The 18,805-nt window shown below is 39.0% G+C and overlaps 1 protein-coding gene and 2 long non-coding RNA genes across 4 annotated transcripts in view; 1 reads left to right on the top strand and 2 right to left on the bottom strand.

The window, feature by feature from the left end:
* The window catches only part of LOC122557149, a 20,324-nt gene extending 6,933 nt beyond the window's left edge, over nucleotides 1-13,391 (bottom strand). The window contains exon 1 of the long non-coding RNA XR_006313756.1: nucleotides 13,304-13,391. This is a non-coding gene — a long non-coding RNA (uncharacterized LOC122557149). The remainder of the gene's footprint in view (nucleotides 1-13,303) is intronic.
* Nucleotides 1-14,053, top strand: part of LOC122557147 (kelch-like protein 4) — a 173,961-nt gene extending 159,908 nt beyond the window's left edge. Inside the window, exons 10-11 of one of the 2 annotated variants that reach the window (XM_043704512.1) lie at nucleotides 4,483-4,654; nucleotides 10,414-14,053. In XM_043704512.1, the coding sequence (XP_043560447.1) occupies nucleotides 4,483-4,654; nucleotides 10,414-10,473 (232 nt within the window). In that variant the 3' untranslated portion in view covers nucleotides 10,474-14,053. Of the gene's footprint in view, nucleotides 1-2,271; nucleotides 2,342-4,482; nucleotides 4,655-10,413 lie in introns of those variants that run through there. The other variant, XM_043704513.1, reaches the window with a different exon arrangement.
* Nucleotides 13,427-18,805, bottom strand: part of LOC122557148 — a 46,621-nt gene continuing 41,242 nt past the window's right edge. Inside the window, exon 3 of the long non-coding RNA XR_006313755.1 lies at nucleotides 13,427-13,504. This is a non-coding gene — a long non-coding RNA (uncharacterized LOC122557148). The remainder of the gene's footprint in view (nucleotides 13,505-18,805) is intronic.

Here is an 18,805-nt window from a genome sequence, read left to right as displayed (position 1 = left end):
ATCCATGTTTCCGTGATGGCCACAACATCGTAGTCCCAGGTACCGATCCACGCCTTAAGTTCACCCACCTTATTTCTGATACTTCTTGCGTTGAAGTATACACACTTGAGCCAATCTCTGTGTCCGCAAGTATTCCCTGTCAGTGCTACCTTCTCCACAGCCTCCCTACATTCTTGGACATCCTGAAAAACAGCTAACCTACTTGCTGTACTGCACGTCCGGATCCCATCCCCCTGCCAAATTAGCTTAAACCCCACCGAAGAGTGCTAGCAAACCTACCTCCCAGGATATTGGTGCCCTTCTGGTTCAGGTGCAACCCGTCCTGCTTTTACAGGTCCCACCTTCCCCAGAATGCAGTCCAATTGTCCAAATACCTGAAGCCCTCCCTCCTACACCATCCTTGCAGCCATGTGTTCAACTGCACTCTCTCCATATTCTTTGCCTCACTGTCACATGGCACAGGCAACAACCCAGATAATTAGATAAATTGTTAATGGCAAACATAAAAATTGTACAACTTGAGTATAATTTAAATAAAAACTAACATTTGATAGTTTAGTGTCTCTCTTAAAATAATACAATGATATTTTAGTAAGTCAGCATAAGGAATGGTCATCCAGCTCCATGTCTACGCCTATGTAAGTTCCACATCTCAACCATCTACTCATAATGAGTTCCTAGCTGTTCCACTGTAGTCTTAACATTTGTCTTGCTTAAAGATTTATCCATTTTGAATTTAATTGTTGTGTCTAAATTAGGTTCAATGTATGACATTCAATGAGATGTTTTTAAAACGTTTCTTTTCAACCTAATCTCTAAGCACCGGTACCAACATAAATCTGTGTATGGAATTTTTCTGGCATCTAAGCAATGTGGCCAAAGGTAAGAAAGTTGGGAGAATACAGCAAATTAAGAATCAGGTTTGTGACATTGAGAGAAAATGTGACATTGAGAGAAAATGTCTCATTACCCCCTCAAGGTTTCAATAGCAAAATAAAAATCTTACTCGTGAGTGGTTTATTAGTATACATTGATATATTACTATTACCTAACCTGGTCTCATTTATAGGCACTGGTAAGAAACTAGGTAGTGCCAAGTCCTGACTTGAATGTCAGAGTAGTAACCTGGTAGGCCAGCTTACTGGCATCTTCTTTGCCCTCCATGTTGACCAACATTTCAGGGCATGCTCTATGAGCAGTCTCTCCCTTAACCCCAGCCCACTCATGAAGGTTGGCATCAGCTTTATCATGTTATTGCACATGTCAAACTAACTTGTAATAGTTACCCACTATAATATCACACTTTGGAGCTCAACAACTCCCTACCTTGCAATGTGGCTGCCAGGTCATGATGTGTGCAGAGACAGGCACCCAGAGTATGCATCAAAACAGGATGCATGTGGGGGCCTTTGCTTGCTTTCCCAGAATCACTCACTTTGCACACACTTGGATCTTTGCAGCATTACTACCTTGTCTTGCCTGTTAGCTCAAACGAAAAGCCAAGCAGCTTGCCAGCACTACCCAGTAAATGGGGCACGTGCTGCTATATGGCTAATCTACACCACGTCACAGAAGCTTACATGGCAAACAGTTTACATGTGCTTCAACTGAAAGAGGGGAAGAGAAAGGGGATGGGGAAATGGAGTTTGGAGGTGGGGGTGGTAAATAGGTCCTCCTTCCATACAAGGGCATTTTCTCATTTCACTTCAGGGGTTCACCACAGTAAGTTTTACAAGTCGGGTAAATTAGTCAGGGGATTGCTGGTAAATCAATTAGGAAGTTGCAGAGAAATAAGACTGACCTAGGTGGCTACTTCACACCAGGCAGGCAGTTCCAAATGTCATGGTCTCCTTCAGTGGTTCATAGAATGTTTTTCATAGAATCCCTACAATGTGGAATAGGCCATTTGGCCCAACAAGTCCCCACCGACCCTCTGAAGAGAATCTCACCCAGACCCATTCCCCTACCCGATGAGTTTACATTTCTCCTGATTAATGTACCTAACCTACACATCCCTGAACACTATGTGTAATTTAGCATGGCTAATTCACCTAACCTGCACATTTTTGGACTGTGGGAGGAAACCAAAGCATGTGGCGGAAATCCACATAGACACAGGGAGAATGTGCAATCTCTACATGGAAGTTGCCCGAGGCTAGAATCAAACCGGGGTCCCTGGTGCTGTGAAATAGCAGTGCTAACCACTGAGCCATCATGCTGCCTCTTTGTGGGAAAGAGGATGATCCTCCTCTTCTCTACGTATTCCACTAGGGCATCGATGTTCTCGTCAGCAAAGTTTTCTCGGCCACGTTTTCTGGAATAACACAGCAGCACACTGAAGGTAGGCAGTTCCTGGTTTGCATCATTTTGAAATCGTATGCAGCTTGGGGTTAATTATGGTCACCATGACATGAATCTGCAGTCCTGCCACATCCAGTCAATAAAGGTGATGACAATTAATCAACTCAACAGATCCAATAATGTCTTCATGCACAATAATGAGGGAGCCTAGAACATCAGTAAGCAGATAAAACTGAAGCACTGTAATAATTCTTCAGCTGGAGGGTTTGAGTGGATGCTACATTGTGGCCTGCTCCTGAAATCCTGGATGTCAAGAATGCCAGTCTTCAGCCAAATTGATTCACTCTCTAAAAGATATGGCTGAAGGCATTGAGTACGGCAATGGCTATTGACCCTGGCTGTATTAAGGCAATAGTACTGAAGACATTTGCTCCACAACTTGCCATGTCCCTAGCCAAGCTGTTTCTGTATAGCTACAGTTTGGCATCTATCTGACAATGTGGAAAATTGCCCAGGTATGTCCTGTATATAAAAAGCAAAACAATTCCAATCTGGCTAATTACCACCCAATGGTTTATCCTTGATTGTCAGTGAAGTGATGGAAGGCATTCTCAACAATGTTATCAAGTACTGTTCAGCAATGACCTTCTCACTGACACTTAGTTTGAGTGCTGCTAGGACCACTCACCTCCTGTCCTCATTACAACAAAAACGTTGAATAATGGGGCTGAGGTGACCTAGGATTGTGCCCTAAGCCCAACCATCTTCAGCTGTTTCTTCAGTGACCTTTTCTCCATGATAAGTCCAGATGTGTGGACATTTACTAATGATTGCAGTGTTCAACACAACTCATTACTTCTCAGATACTCAAGACGTCCAACACTGAATGCTGCAAGACCCGGACAATATCTAGGTTTAGGGTGACAATTAAAGTAAAACTTGTTTCACAGAAGTGCTAGGGAACAACCATCCCCCACTATTAACATCCAGGGGCTACCATTGACTAGAAACTACTCTAACTCCAAAAGAGATCAGAGACAATTAATCTTATAATTCATTCACCTCCTTATTTTCTAAAGCTTGTTCATCATCTACAATGCACAGGTCAAGAATGTGATGGTATTCCTCCCAGTTGATGAGATGAGTGCAACTCCAATAACACAAGGAACTTTACACCATCTGGACAAAAACAGCCTGCTTGATTGTTAACATATCCACATATATTAATTTCCTTCACCACTGACACACACTAGCAGCTATGTATGCAACTATAAAACACTCTACAGAAACGCATCAAACGCATCAATGTCTCTTAGACAACACTTTCCAAATCCACAATCAATATACAATCTTGAAGGACAAGGCAGCAGATATACGGGAACATCATCAGCTGCAAGTTTCCCTCCACACTATTCAGTATCCTTATTTGGGAATACATTACTGTTCCTTCATTGTCACCGCATCGGTGTCCTGGAATGCTTATTTGAAGGCATTTAATGTTATTTAATGTTTACAAGTACTTCAAGTACATATATCAAATGAACTGCAGTGGTTCAAGAAGGCAGTTCACTATCACCTTGTCAAAGGCAACTAGGGATGATAATAAATATTGGCCCAAGCAATGGAACCCATGCTCCATAAATGAATGGAGAAAAAAAAATCTTTTGTCCTGAGTAGAGCGTTTTTGCAGCTTGTCTTAGCAATATCGTCCTTCCTGTAATAGAATCATCAAAACTGCATATAACAGTGTATGTTCTGCAGTGCTCTGTTCCCAGCTCAGAACCTTGTTTAGTTATATTATTGGTCAGAAGATCAACTGTTATGTTAGCATATTTAATTCAAGCCACACTCAAGTGTCTGGTGTTGTGGATCCTCACTTTACAAAACTCACCCAAATACTATTCAAGCCAAAGTTGGATGAGTTTTGCTCGCAGATGTGATCAGATTATTTTCACAGTTTAATATTTTTGAATCAACACAAATGTGCTCTATTCTATCTCAAAACTGTATCTCAGTTGTTTGAAAACAATGAAGACTCCAAAGCTTTTAAAATGTGAAGACTGTAAACAGAATTGTCTAAAGCCAATACTGTACTCTACACCTTCTTATGAAAATGCTGTATTAAAAGACCTTTTATATTTAGGTGAGTTTTGTAAACTAACCTTATATTTAAATTTACAGGTACGACCCAAAAACAGACACCTGGACAACCGTGGCACCTTTAAGTGTTCCAAGAGATGCTGTAGGAGTGTGCCTTCTTGGTGACAAGTTGTATGCTGTAGGAGGATATGATGGACAGACTTACTTAAATACAGTAGAATCTTATGATGCACAAAATAACGAATGGACAGAGGTAATAGACCATTAGGAACAAAATCAAATGAAGTTATGTCGATTGTAGAGTATATGTTTGAAACCGCACTAATTCATTTAAAGATACAATCCCCCCCGAGATCCACAATCTTTCAGTGAGATATTTTTCCCAGAAAAGCAACAAAAATAATTGAAGGACAAGATTTCACATTTTAAGACTTTTATTGTAACAGAAACTAAAATCAACATGGATCAAAAATTAAGTAACTAGCAACAAATACATTAAACTGAAATGATTCCTTACACTAACTAATTCGAGCAGTCAAGGTGTATTTTACAACTACTTCCATTCCATACCAGGCAGGCTCACCCCTCCTTGCTAATCTGGGTTACAACTTCCAGTATCTTTTGAATGTTGCTACACTTAGCCCAAGACTCCCAAATCTGGCTTCCATTGGCAGGATTTAGCCTGGGTGACTCCTTGATCCTCAGGTCTCGAAAAAGTACTATTTGTCCTGTTCCACTAAATTCTTACAAGCATCCTACTCTCTACAGCAGTATTTGACCTCTCTCTACTTGGTCTTGCAGAAACAACTCTTTGCTTTTGTTTTCGTGGAAAGTCCTTGACACTGATCCGGCTTCCTCAGAGCCAGCTCTGAGGAGGAACAGAACCTCTGTCACTCCTGTTTATTTATTTTTTTCTGCTTTTTCTTTTTTTTTTCTTCTCTTCCCCCACACTACCGTCTAACTGTGGTAGTGCTTATTTTTTCCCCAGCACCCATGTTGTTTGTGTGCAGGTGTGAGACACAGTGAAAGACACAAGGTGCATGAATCTTTATTCAAATTTCCACCACCAGGAAGAAAGGCAACACCCGAGTAGCCTGTGACAAGCAGTACTCTTCACATCAAAAGGCAATGCTGTGTAATACAACTCTTTATTTTCTGAGAGTCACTTGATTTAAATTGGATTTCTGTTTGTTTTATCTCATGAGAACTGGATTGCAAAGTATTGTCTGAGCTGGGTGTGTTTCTGGACTTCCCAATCTTACCTTTATTTAAAGGAGACATTTCACAACATAACCATGTTGCAAAGTTCAATGCTCATAACATAGTGATGTGATAAAGTTCTATAAGTATATTTCAACTACATCAATTTTACATTGCACTATGGTACTGTCCTCGGTCTTACTTTGCATTTATGGACATGATAGTACTTGATGATCGTGCACAATGTAGGAAACATGCAGAAGAGTGCATATCCATTAAAAAGGTGCAAACCTTTTTGTAGACTAGACATATTTACATATCTGTACAAAGTTCAACTCTACATCTGTTTGTTTTGTTCATTTATTTTCCTTGGAGCAGAGGAAGCTGAGGTGGAGGGGATCTGATTGTGCTATACAAAATTATGAGAGGCATTGATAGAGTAGATCATGAGAATCTCTTTCCTATTGAAGCTGTGTCTAAGATTGTGGGCATAAGTTTAAGGTGAGCAGCAAGTGGTTTAGAGAAAATCTGAGAAAACATTATTTTTCTACTCATACAGTGCCAGATATATGGAATGTGCTGCCAGAGAGAGAGGTGTAGAGGCAGGTACTCTGGCAACATTTAAGAAGCTTCTGGATGAGTACTTAAAATGTCAGGGCATTGTCAGCTCTGGACCAAGGGCAGGTCCAACTACACATTTGGCAAGTGTTTCTGGGGGCTGGAATTGGCCCTTGACCTCAAGATTGCTTATATTCTCTAAGAATTGTGACCCTTCTTACAGGAGGCTCACCTAAGTCAGCTCTGGACCAAATGCAGGGAAATGGGTTTAGTGTTTGTTGGTCGGCAAAGAAACGTTGGGCTGAACGGCCTATTTCTACGCTGTATGACTCTGACTCTGCAAAAATAATTATCTGTACTAAAAACTATCTTTGAAAGAAACAATGTAATGAAAATTAATGATCAAATTTATTGAATATGCTGCCCTTTACATCAACACAGTTTAAATTCCTGTCACTGAATCTTTCTTGCCGAGGTGTCTTTTTCACAATCAGTAAGCAAGAATCAATCAAGGAGAGAGGAATTGTGGTTTACAGCTTTATAAGTAATAAAGCTAATTGTGGATCCTGAGAATGGCATATGATAATTAAATCTTAAAAATGAAGAAGGAATTGCTGTGAGTCAGTTCCTAAACACTACAAATAACTGATTCACAGATCTGCCAGATGACAACAAATTCATTAGATTAGATTAGATTACATTACATTACATTACAGTGTGGAAACAGGCCCTTCGGCCCAACAAGTCCACACCGACCCGCTGAAGCGAAACTCACCCATACCCCTACATTTACCCCTTACCTAACACTACGGGCAATTTAGTATAGCCAATTCACCTGGCCATGCACATCTTTGGACTGTGGGAGGAAACCGGAGCACCCTGAGGAAACCCACGCAGACACGGGGAGAATGTGCAAACTCCACACAGTCAGTCGCCTGAGTCGGGAATTGAACCCGGGTCTCTGGGGCTGTGAGGCAGCAGTGCTAACCACTGGGCCACTGTGCCGCCCACTTAGCCCATTACTTGCTATGTTTCTGTACATTATAATTTGTACCTTCAAAATTAAGTCCTGTATATACAATATACTATAATATATCAAAAAGGACAATGATCTTCATACCAACGCCCAAGGATGTGACTATCGACGTTGTCAGTGATCATTTGCTAATGGGTATGATTGTCCACCGAGGAAATTCCGTGTCATAGGTCCTGTAGGGATTCTGAGCCTTATCCTGAGCTACATCTCCAACTACACATTTGGCAGGTGTTTTTGGGAAGTGAAATTGGTTCTTGGCCTCAAGATCACTGATATTCTCAAAGAATTGTGACCCTTCATTGAGGAAATTCCTCTAAATCAGCTTCTTCTGAGCAAGGATCTCCCAGACATTGATGTCCATGTTACATTGCTTGAGTTAAACCTTCAGAGAGTCTTTGAAACACTTCCTTGGTCCTCCTCTCTAAGTACATTCCTTCAGCTGGGTGGAGGTGATTTGCATTGGTTATCAGAACTCCGGCATCTTAAGTGCACACTGTCTGACCCAGTGAAATTAGTTTTGGATAATCATAGCTTCAGTGTCTGTGTATTGGTTTGTTCAAAGGAAGCCAATGTTAGTATACCATCTTTCCAGAATCTCGGTCTCAAACAGCATTGATAGTACTTCTCTATGGCCTTGAGGTGGAACCTACATGTAGTCCAAGTTTCAGAAGAGTTGGAAGAATGACTGTTTTATATACAAGGATTTGTATTCAGTATACGCGTTACTGTTATTGAAGATTCTAATTCTTAGTCTTCTGAACGTGGCACTCATTGTTTGGATGTGGTGTTGGATCTCTGCATTGATGTCATAGAGTCATAGTCATAGAGATGTACAGCTCAGAAACAGACCCTTTGGTCCAGCTCATCCATGCCAACCAGGTAGCCTAACCTAATCTAGTCCCATGTGCCAGCACTTGGCCCATATCCCACTCAACTCTTCCTATTCCTATACCAATCCAGATGCTTTTTAAATGTTGTAATTGAACCAGCTGCCATCAATTAGTCTGGCAGCTCGTTCCATACATGCACCACTCTTTGCGTGAAAAAATTGTCCCTTAGGTCCCTCTTAAATCTTTCCTCTCACCCGAGACCTGTGTCCTCTAGTTCTGCACTTTCCCACCCCAGGGAAAAGATAGAGTCATAGTCATAGAGATGTACAGCATAGAAACAGACCCTTCGGTCCAACCCGTCCATGCTGACCAGATATCCCAACCCAACCTCGTCCCACCTGCCAGCACTTAGCCCATATCCTTCTAAACTCTTCCTATTCATATACCCATCCAAATGCTTTTTAAATGTTGCAATTGTACTAGCCTCCACCACTTCCTCTGGCAGCTCATTCCATACATGTACCACTCTCTCTGTGTGAAAAAGTTGCCACCTAGGTCCCTTTTAAATCTTTCCCCTCTCACCCTAAACCTATGCCCTCTAGTACTGGACTCCCCCATCCCAGAAAAAAGACTTTGTTTATTTATCCTATCCATGCCCCTCATGATTTTGTAAACCTCTATAAGGTCAGCCCTCAGTCTCCGACGCTCCAGGGAAAACAGCTCCAGCCTACTTAGCCTCTCTCTAGAGCTAAAATCCTCTAACCCTGGCAACATACTCGTAAATCTTACCTGAACCCTTTCAAGTTACACACCATTCTTCCTATAGGAGAAAGACCAGAATTGCACACAATATTCCAAAAGTGGCCTAACAAATTTCCTGTACAGCTGCAACATGACCTCCCAACTTCTATACTCAATGTTTTTTTTTAGATTAGATTAGATTAGATTAGATTACTTACAGTGTGGAAACAGGCCCTTCGGCCCAACAAGTCCACACCGCAATTTCCTGTACAGCTGCAACATGACCTCCCAACTTCTATACTCAATGTTCTGATGAATAAAAGATATCAGACACCTTCTTCACTCCCCTGTCTACTTGCGACTCCACCTTCAAGGAGCTATGAACCTGCACTCCAAAGTCTCTTTGTGCAGCAACATTCCTTACCATTAAGTGTAAGTCCTGCCCTGATTTGCCTTTCCAAAATGCCTTAGATGAGATATGGCTTAGATTAGAGGTGGCTCTCCAGACAAGACGAATATTCCACATTTATGAGGATTTCTCCACTGATCTTAATGATCAGCTGGTGATTCACATATTTGGTGAGCATTAGAATTGTGTTGGAGTTGCAGTTCCTGGCTCCTTCCTGTCTGATGAGAGTCCTGGTGCTGAAATTTCCAAGGCGGATAATTTTATGGTGAGTATAGTATTCAAGGTGAAGTAGAAGCCTTCTCTGAACTTGTCAATGGCATCAAGTGTTGGAGCATAGGCATTCACAACCATTGTCTGCTGGTTCTTGGCAAGTTGTGGAGGACAGGAAGTCATGAGGTAGTTGCTGATGCCAACAGGAGGTTCTGAGACCTAGTTAACGAGTTCATCTTTAATCCATTCCAATTCCACGTGTATTGTATTGACCCATGTGTATTCCCTTACATAGAAAAATGTAATTATCATAGCCTCAGCTGCCCTCACCTGCTCTTTGAGTCACCTGCAGGGCCATGACATCAACATTGAAGTGCCTGAGTTCACAAGCAACTAGGGCAGTTCTCTGTTCCACTCAATCATTTTACTCATTATAAATCAGGGTTCGTACATTCTACATTCCACGATTGAGTTTCACTTTGGTTTTCAGACTGCAGGTAGGTGAGCCTGCATACAGCTTTCTAGCCAGGATGGTGACAGAGCAGACTGTTTTAAAGCACCTTTTCTAGCCCCTTCCCTGTGTAGGGTGAGCACAGAGGATCCTGAAGAAAGCTGCCGAAACGCTCTCCAGTTCCTTTTCCAAGAGCAAAAATGACTGCGTCAGACTGCACCACCTACATGCCAGTCTAAAGTTAGAGACTTCTCAGTCTCTAAATCTTGTCCCAGTCACTTGCATTGTGCACAGATTCCTCTAGGTAGATGCCTTAAACAGGGTATCTTTCACATGGGAATGTTGTTGTCAATGATGTGCAACATGCTCTCTGTGACCTCACAAAATCCAGCCCCAGGATAAAAACTCATCATATGGGTGATAGTTGGAGAAGGCGCCATTGCAAGGTCAGAAATGCATTTATTGGAATAAAGAGTGAGTTAATTACCTGAACATTATTTGTTAACTTTTCTAAGAAGGTTCTAAAGTTGTAATGTTCTTTTATAAGCTTACTCACTGGCATATTTCACATCTACAGGAGGTGCCTCTGAAGATTGGAAGAGCTGGTGCTTGCGTTGTTGTGGTCAAATTGCCATGAAGCACCATAAAGAATGTCTTTTTTTAAAAAAAAACTGAAGACACAGAGAGTCAAAAAAATGTTGTATATAAAGGATTAAACATTCCAAAAACAGCATCAGCCTCACCACAGACTGGGGTGTGCACTAGGAAGAACCAGCACACAATGAACTGTACTCTGCTGGAGCTGCAAGACCAACTCCTGAATTAAACAAAGATTGCCACAGCCTCATCATAGAAAGCATTGAATGTTGTTGGAAGTTCATCTCACAATTAAATGGCTCTTATCAGAGTTACGTCAGGGGATGAAATAGTCATCACTGGAGCCTCATTGTAGAATGAGATGTACACTGATAGAGCCTAACCATGGCATGAGGCAAATACTACTTTAGAAACTCAGTCTCTTGTAACACTTTATTACTGAAACCTTTTTCTACAACTGATTCTTCTTGAGTTGGTTTACTAGTATTGTACTTGAAAGAATTTTAATAGTTTCATGTATGCCAATGTTAATGTGTAAAAACATTGTACATGAAACATGATTTCAGTCTTAAGTTTTATCAACATTCCTTCAAAAGTGAAATGCGAACATTTAAAATACAATACAATTTTAAAAAATCACTTTAAACTGGATAATAAATAAAGAAAATGCTATTCCAAATTATAAATTAGAAACTAACACTCAACAATTAGAGTTTTTTTAAAAATTAACTTTTCCGTGAAACCAGAAAAAGAAATCAAACCAGTTACAAAAACTTATATTAATACACCATCAAAAGTGGGGCTTTATAAGCATCACTCTAAGACGTTAATGTCACCCTTTCACAGGCCTACCTTTTGGTAATGGAGAGGTACTTGTAAATAATCCATGATACTGTGTGAAGAGAAACAGGTCTGTGTACCTTTCCTCAACCATTTGGTTATTTTTTTCCTGATTGTCCTAAGCCATGTCAACACAATGGTCATCAGCAACTTCACAGATGGCAGAACATTCCATATATACTGCAAAGACCATCCTTCATAAACATTATAATACATGCATAGAGCACCATAAATAATAGAGTAACTTGTGTTAATCCTAATTTTAAGTCTACTTTATTTCAGAAATATTCACCCGATAAGGATCTTTTAAAATGTTCAGAAAATACATTATTTAGCCTTTTTTTATTGTCCCAGTGCAAAAAGAAAAGCAGCCTCAAACTTAGAAAAATATGACTGTAGTAAAATGGCAGGGAGTTAATATTGCAGACTCATTTTTGCAGCAGTGTACATCTATGATATCTGCATTGACAATGAACTTCAAATAATTTACATTTGTAAGCATTTTAAAAATAACTGAGGTTTAAGATGTTTTCTGTTAAGCAATCTGGGGTGCAACGCCAAAATGTGGGATTGTAAAGATTGTTTCTAATCATTTTGAAACTTTTTTTAATCCACATCAGTGTAATTGCAAAGATCTGATATAATTAGGAAATAAACTTTGAGGATGAAAACCCAGCCACATAAGCATTTTCCAAGTAACATAGGACTGTCATTCAAATAGATGTGTTATATCCACACCTCAAATCAACTTTCAGGTCATCAATCAATTATTCCCTGAATAAAACTTTAAGTTATCAAATAAACTTAAAAGAAATCACAGGATGAGTAGAGCATCAGTTTAAACATTCATAAAACGTGGCTATAATTCTGAACAGCTGCCCATATTTTTCTCATACAGAGATCCTAAAAAAGTCTCTTTAAGTCAGTTTAAAAGAATTTAATATTCCCATTTGTGATCTAAAATATATTTATACAACATAAAATGATCAAATGGGCTAAGAATCATTTTTAAATTATGACATTAAATAGTCTTTGAAGTTCACACATTAGTCTAGCTACTACAAACAAATTACACCAAAGTTAGTCATAGGCTATTTATGTAGTGCCAGCAATGCAGAGTTATATTTATGGATATATATAAGTATACTGTTTATCCAAATGTCTATGTACATATCATATTGATATTGGCAAATGTGTTATTGGTGAATCCAATTTACTGAGCCTTTGAATGTGCCAACAGAAATATGGCAGGTGTGTATAAAATTGCTGAATGGACAAACCGATAAAGAGATAACTATATTGTGTAATATTACAAAAATACATTCAGAGCAGGAAGAGCATTTTCCACCCTAATGAGCCATGATCAACACAAGACAAAGTTCTAGTATGGGGAACTACATTTCTTACCACTGACAGGGGAAAGTTAAAATAATTCAGCTGTTGGGCAGGTGGAGGGAATAACATTCAAACAAATTTTTAAGATCAGAAACTGGTAATAGAAAATCTGGGCTTTGAATCACAACTTTCACCTCCAATTCTTGCTGATTTAATGAATATAGAATTAACAATCGAGGATTATGAACTGAAGTCACAGCAGACCTGTGCAATGTTTCTATTTCTGTCTTGATTATTTGTCTCAATTATTAAAGAATAAATTTCTTGCTTTAATACTGGAAAAATGTAAACTCTTCACCCCGAAGTTTTCTATAGATTAAAATTCATGTTGGTCAGTCAAGATATGTTGAGTTGTCCCTGTAGTGGACTGCAGTATATTTTGACTATCCTGCACTGTTTAGTAGTTAGCAAGATCACCTCCAAGCGTCACTTGGGTCAACTTTCAAAGCAGACAATACAAACATGATAGTTCTTCACGCAGCAAGCTCTGGTCTACTGCACTAAAACTGAAATAACATGGGTAGTACTATTTTAATGACAGAAATGCACCAAACTTGCAATCAATCCCATTTGATTACAATATCATTTTTAGAAGTTTGTACATGCTAAAATAGTAGGACAATGTCTCAACGTACCTGATAGTGTTAGCACTTGTCAGTCAACCACATTTATCTAGAAGGTGCTGAAGTGGTGCTCCATCCATCTGCCAAATCTAACTTGCAGAGGTACTTAAATGGTTTTGGGAAGTGCTGAATTCGGGAGCTTTGAATTCTTCCAGCCGTGACATTTTAGTAATGTTTACAGTTCAGCTGCTGATCTTAACTCTTGTGCTGCATCTGAAAGAAACCACTTTCAGTTTTAGAGTTAAGACAGCTGACAAAATGAGTTGTGAAGGATCCATAATTTTGTAAAAAGAAGCATTTACAGTCTAGCACATTAGTTTCTACGTAACTTTTATGCCAAATTCATGCAAACAAGACTTTGCAATTCATTTGGTTTCAAAAACTTCCATGAGCCATCTTTGACATAACTGTAATTTTTAAACAAATAGCAAACTTTTGGAAAGTTATGTAGGATGAGAAAACTCCTATTTTTACAGACTAATTTTGCAACATGGGAGGCCAAAACTTGTAATTAGATCAGCTACTTACACTGCCTTTCAGTATCATCGCGACTCTGTAAAGATGAGGGAGTATATATTTATGTAAAACTGCATCTTTTCAGTACTGTAATTTATACCAAACATTTGGTCACTAAGGTGTTTTTTTTTGTGTAGCATGCAAAGAATCATTTCTTTCTTACTGCACTCTTGGTGCATTTATCCTTAAGTCTTCTGTGTATTCTGAAGTTGTCAGTTTTCAAATAAACAAATTCATTAAAATTTATTAATGGGTTGCAGCTTCATCTTTTTTAAAAGGCAGATAAAGTGGAAAATAATTAGCTGTAAGGGTTTTAAATGGCTGTTTTCTCCCAATGTTAATCATACAGATGCTCAGGGGTTGACAAACCACACATTAAAAATAGCCAGATTGAATAATGCTTGCATTATTCTATTATAGTGAAGCTAGACACAGGGATGCAGTGACCATGGCCAGACCAGAATCATCCTTCTTCCAAACATGCAGAGCAATCTTCACACCTTTCCCTGACCCTTTCTTTCCCTCTTTAGCCAAACCCCTAAATTAGGAGAGATGGGGGCATTGTGCTAATGTCACCAGTAATTCAGATTCCAGACCAATGTTTGGGGAGCTGGTTTCAAATCTCTTGATAGCAGCTGGTGGAATTTAAATTCAATGGACAAATCTGAAACATAATGACAGTCTCTGTAATGTTGCCCTGAAGCCATCATCACATTTGCTGTCCTTATCTAGTCTTGTGTAGATGTGACTCCAGAACCACAGCAATTTGGTTTTCTCTTAACTGTCCCATGCAGTGACTGAACAAGCCATTCAGTTTAAATGAAATTAGAGATGGGCAACAAATGAACAAAAGTAGAAAAAAAAAATCTTTATGCTTTGGGTATGTGCAGAAGTGATATGTCAGTTCATTTGTATTCAGGATCTTTGCTTCATATATATTTTATAATGTCAGCTTCATACTTATAGCACTAGCCTTAGTTCAGTCACTCCTTTCTAAGTAACCACATCCAGGCTAATCCTAGTTAAACATCACACAACACCAGGTTATAGTCCAAAAGGTGTATTTGGAAGCACTAGCTTTCGGAGCGCTGCTCCTTCATCAGGTGGTTGTGATGATGGAGTAGCTCTCCGAAAACTAGTGCTTCCAAATAAACCTCTTGGACTATAACCTGGTGTTGTGTGACTTTTAAGTTTGTACACCCCAGTCCAACACCAGCACCTTCAAATCATATCTAATCCTAGTCAGTAAACAATCAACAGACACACATAGCAAACACCAAACAATAGAACATGACATAGGCCTATACCCTAATAGCTCAGTCGGCCCCTGCTAATGGCAGGTAGTACAACCTTTGATAGGCTGCAACACAGAGGATATCAGATGATCATTTTAGTTGGCAGAGCAGGAAGAGAATGAATTTGTAATTTCACAAGGCAGTGACTTAGGTGTGCAAAAAAATGAGTTAAAATGTCAATTTTATGCCAATGTTCATGCACCTATTTAAAATCTCTATTGTTGCTTGCTGCCCATTTTAAAGTTCTTCAGATTTTGGTAAAATGGAGAGTTTAAAAGATCAGCAGCCAGGTTGAATAATGCTTGCATTATTCTATTATAGTGAAGCTAGACACAGAGATGAGTTAAAAGGATTAACTATGAAAATGTTTTGCATTTCATGGTATAGGCGCCCAATGGGTTCAGTATTGGAGGAAGGTGTGGAGTCAAAGGTTGTACAAAAGAAGGACCCTATGCCAGAGCAGCCCCCTGTGCTAGTACGCTTCATTAGAGTTGGCACTGGAGATGGAACATAAAGAGGAAACAAGCTGCTCCCTACCAGTGGTCACAGGATATCTGAAAGGCTCATCAAGGATTATGGCTGGAAATGAGTAATGAGGCCTATCATTTGCTGAAGCAAACATGAAGAAGCTTGACCTTATTTCCTCTATTGCCCTTCTTTCATCACTTACAGAATGTGTAGTCTTCCTGAACCATTTCACATACCCCACTGGCCCTCCTCCACCCCAAACCCACTTGTTAAAATGTCCTTGGTCCCATATTTTGTGGCCAGTGGCCAGCTTCAGAACTTGCCAATTACATCCAAGAAGCCCATTCACAAAACAAAAATTGAGATTTCTGTGGCCTTTGTGATTTCATTTCATTTCAGGACATGCTAAGTAGCTTGTAGCACATTGGAAAGTCAACAGTGAAACAAAGCAGCTTAGTGTGGCATATACATTTATGCAAATGGCCACAAAAGGGGATTAATCCACTCCTCTCTGCTTATTGAATATGTTATATCATGTTCAAAATTTCATGCAAATTAATTAAAGTTATTGGTTTACATTTATTTACAAATCTAATTTAATGACTGATGTTCTATTCCTCAGAATAGAATAGGTCTCTTTCCTCTTCTTGACTCAAACTCTCAGAACTTGGTGTAGGAACTTGACCAATCTTGCCTTGAGACTAATAAGTTTTTCTAACAAGGACTGATTTTGCACTTTAACTTCCATTAAATTTGCCCTTTCATTATGCATGTCGGTCTATCTTTGACTCAGATCTGAACTGTCTATTCTATTTTATTCTATTCTTATCTCAGTTAAAACAGAAATTCTTTAGACCATCCTGATGGGGGTGGTGCATGTCCATGGTGAGGAGGAGACAGCTAGGCCAGAAAACTGGAAATTATGAAGCTGGCATAAGGAATTGTAAGGAATCAGAAGGATCATAATGTAAGTGAAAAGAGACTGAACAAGGAAGGTTTTATGGAGTCAAGGTAGGAATAATTAAGTTCAGTGGGGCAGTAACAGGCTGAATTGTTGGGTTAGCTAGGGCACTTCAGTTAGTGGATTTTGGGACTAAGGTAGTGGTGCAGTGCTGGAGGGCTAAGAGGTGAGAAGCTGCAGAGGGGAGATTTCCAGAGGAGATGAGGTCAGTGACAATCTTGGATACTTGACGTTCAGTGGTGGGGTCATGGTCCGGGGAAGGTCATATCACCTTCCATTTCTGTCACCTCGAGAAAAACACCACACAGACAAACATATGCTGTTTTCCCCACACTGACAGCGATATGTCCTCAATGTGCCACAATTGAATTAATTACTATTTGACAAAAATCTGGGGAATGAAGAAACAGCAAATGGTAGCCTGTGAAACTGAAATAGACCTATGTGAGTATTAATAGGCAAATAAAACTTTGACTCACCATCCAACTCAAATTGCAGATAGACATTTGTCAGATATAATATGTAAAAAAATCAGATCCATTGACAATTAGAGAACAGATCCTTGACATTTGGCAAATTATGAGGTGTATTACACTGCAGTACATGATTTACAATTACTTTATAATCCCCACATAAATCATACACTTACACTTGCCTTTGGCATTATCACAATAGGATTAGCATAATAATCTGTTCAACATTCCCAATAATGTTTTTAGTGTCCAGCCTTTTCAGCTTTTAATACATTTTCTCTGTTAGACTACAGGGCAGTGTACAAAATCTGCAATAACCTGGTCAGACATTTCTTTGAATCCCTCATATTGTTGAATTAGTTGGCCAGGTTCACTAAACACCCAAGAATACTTGCTGATTATCAAATTTGTATTTGCCTCTATGAGGAACATCTAATTCACTTTTAATTTTAGTGTTTTTAATCAGTTTCTACTTGGCAAGGCTGGTTTCTGACCGTTCACAATGATGATGGGTAATTTTGCCCGTTGCTGTTTGTAAGTGACTGAAACCATCACCCTTCCCATCACAGTGATTTAGTTTCCTCTCTAACTGTTTTAATTCAGTCAATTTTCTAGCTGGTACAGACTTAGTTTTTGACAATATTGTGATTCAGGAAATCAGACTGAAAGTTGCCTCCATTTCAAACTACACGTCCACTAGAGCTACACCTAAAACAAAACAATAAATATTAAAATTGCTGGAGAAATGCACCAGGTCTGGTTGTGTCTATGCAGAGAAAATAAGGGTTAATCTTTCAAGTCCGAGTACCCTTCTTCAAAACTATCTGGATCATTCAGAACTCCAAGCAATTATTCATACTTGCCTGGGAGGTGTACCCAGCAAATTCCTCAATATGCGACAAAATAATGGCTATATACTATTTCCACAACAATATTTACTTGACTCTACCTTCCAGGTTAGTGCACGTGACTATATTATTAATCATATTCAATTCTGCGCACACTAATAATTCCAAAACAAATCACTACATGTTTGCAAGTACTGTCTGTAAGAAAATACTTCATTATCAAAACTCTTTACTGTCCCTTTATCCTATCTAAATGTCAACTGAATCTTCATCAATCTGTTGCCATTCAACAACCAACACTTCTTTTTCCATATAACTTCCTCTCATGTTTTGGCAAGATGAACCTTTTGGATATTTGGAAATACTTATAGACCAGAATAAACCTGTTAAATTCTATTATAAGTATACATATAAATTGCTACAATTGAGTCCTACAATTACAGCACAAACTTCCTCTTTTCCAAGGGCAGTTTAAATCTGCCAGAAAACTCAAGGCATCTCCTGGTGTGTGGCAGCAGTGATGATAGTGAGCAGATTAGGCAGCCAAGTACATTGAAGCATTCACACAGACAGCACTGCTGCACTTTATCCTACACCTTAAATTTAAACTGCCAGGTAGTGAAGAAAATTAATGATTTGTTGAAGATAGAAGAAAAAAATGTTTTATAACCAAATTAAAGATGTACATTATATAAAAGATGAGAAATTTCCTGTTGTAAAAATAATTGACATTCAACAGATAAATAAATAAATAAACAAATTCTTCCAGAGCCAATGAAGGTATTTAGAAGTAATAACAAACTGCACATATTTAAGTATTCTGCTAAAGCTCTGTGTATTGATAAGGTTTACTTTTTATAAGGCTTTTTACAGACAGCCTAACTGTGTTAAAGGAAATTTACGTCAATTCACTGACTGCTTAGGGATTACTCTCTATCTTCAACAGTGCACTT

The sequence above is a fragment of the Chiloscyllium plagiosum genome, chromosome 15, assembly GCF_004010195.1.
Source record: "Chiloscyllium plagiosum isolate BGI_BamShark_2017 chromosome 15, ASM401019v2, whole genome shotgun sequence".
Lineage (NCBI taxonomy): Eukaryota > Metazoa > Chordata > Chondrichthyes > Orectolobiformes > Hemiscylliidae > Chiloscyllium > Chiloscyllium plagiosum.
Note: the sequence above shows the minus strand (reverse complement) of the source record. Positions and strands in the feature narration are given on the sequence as shown.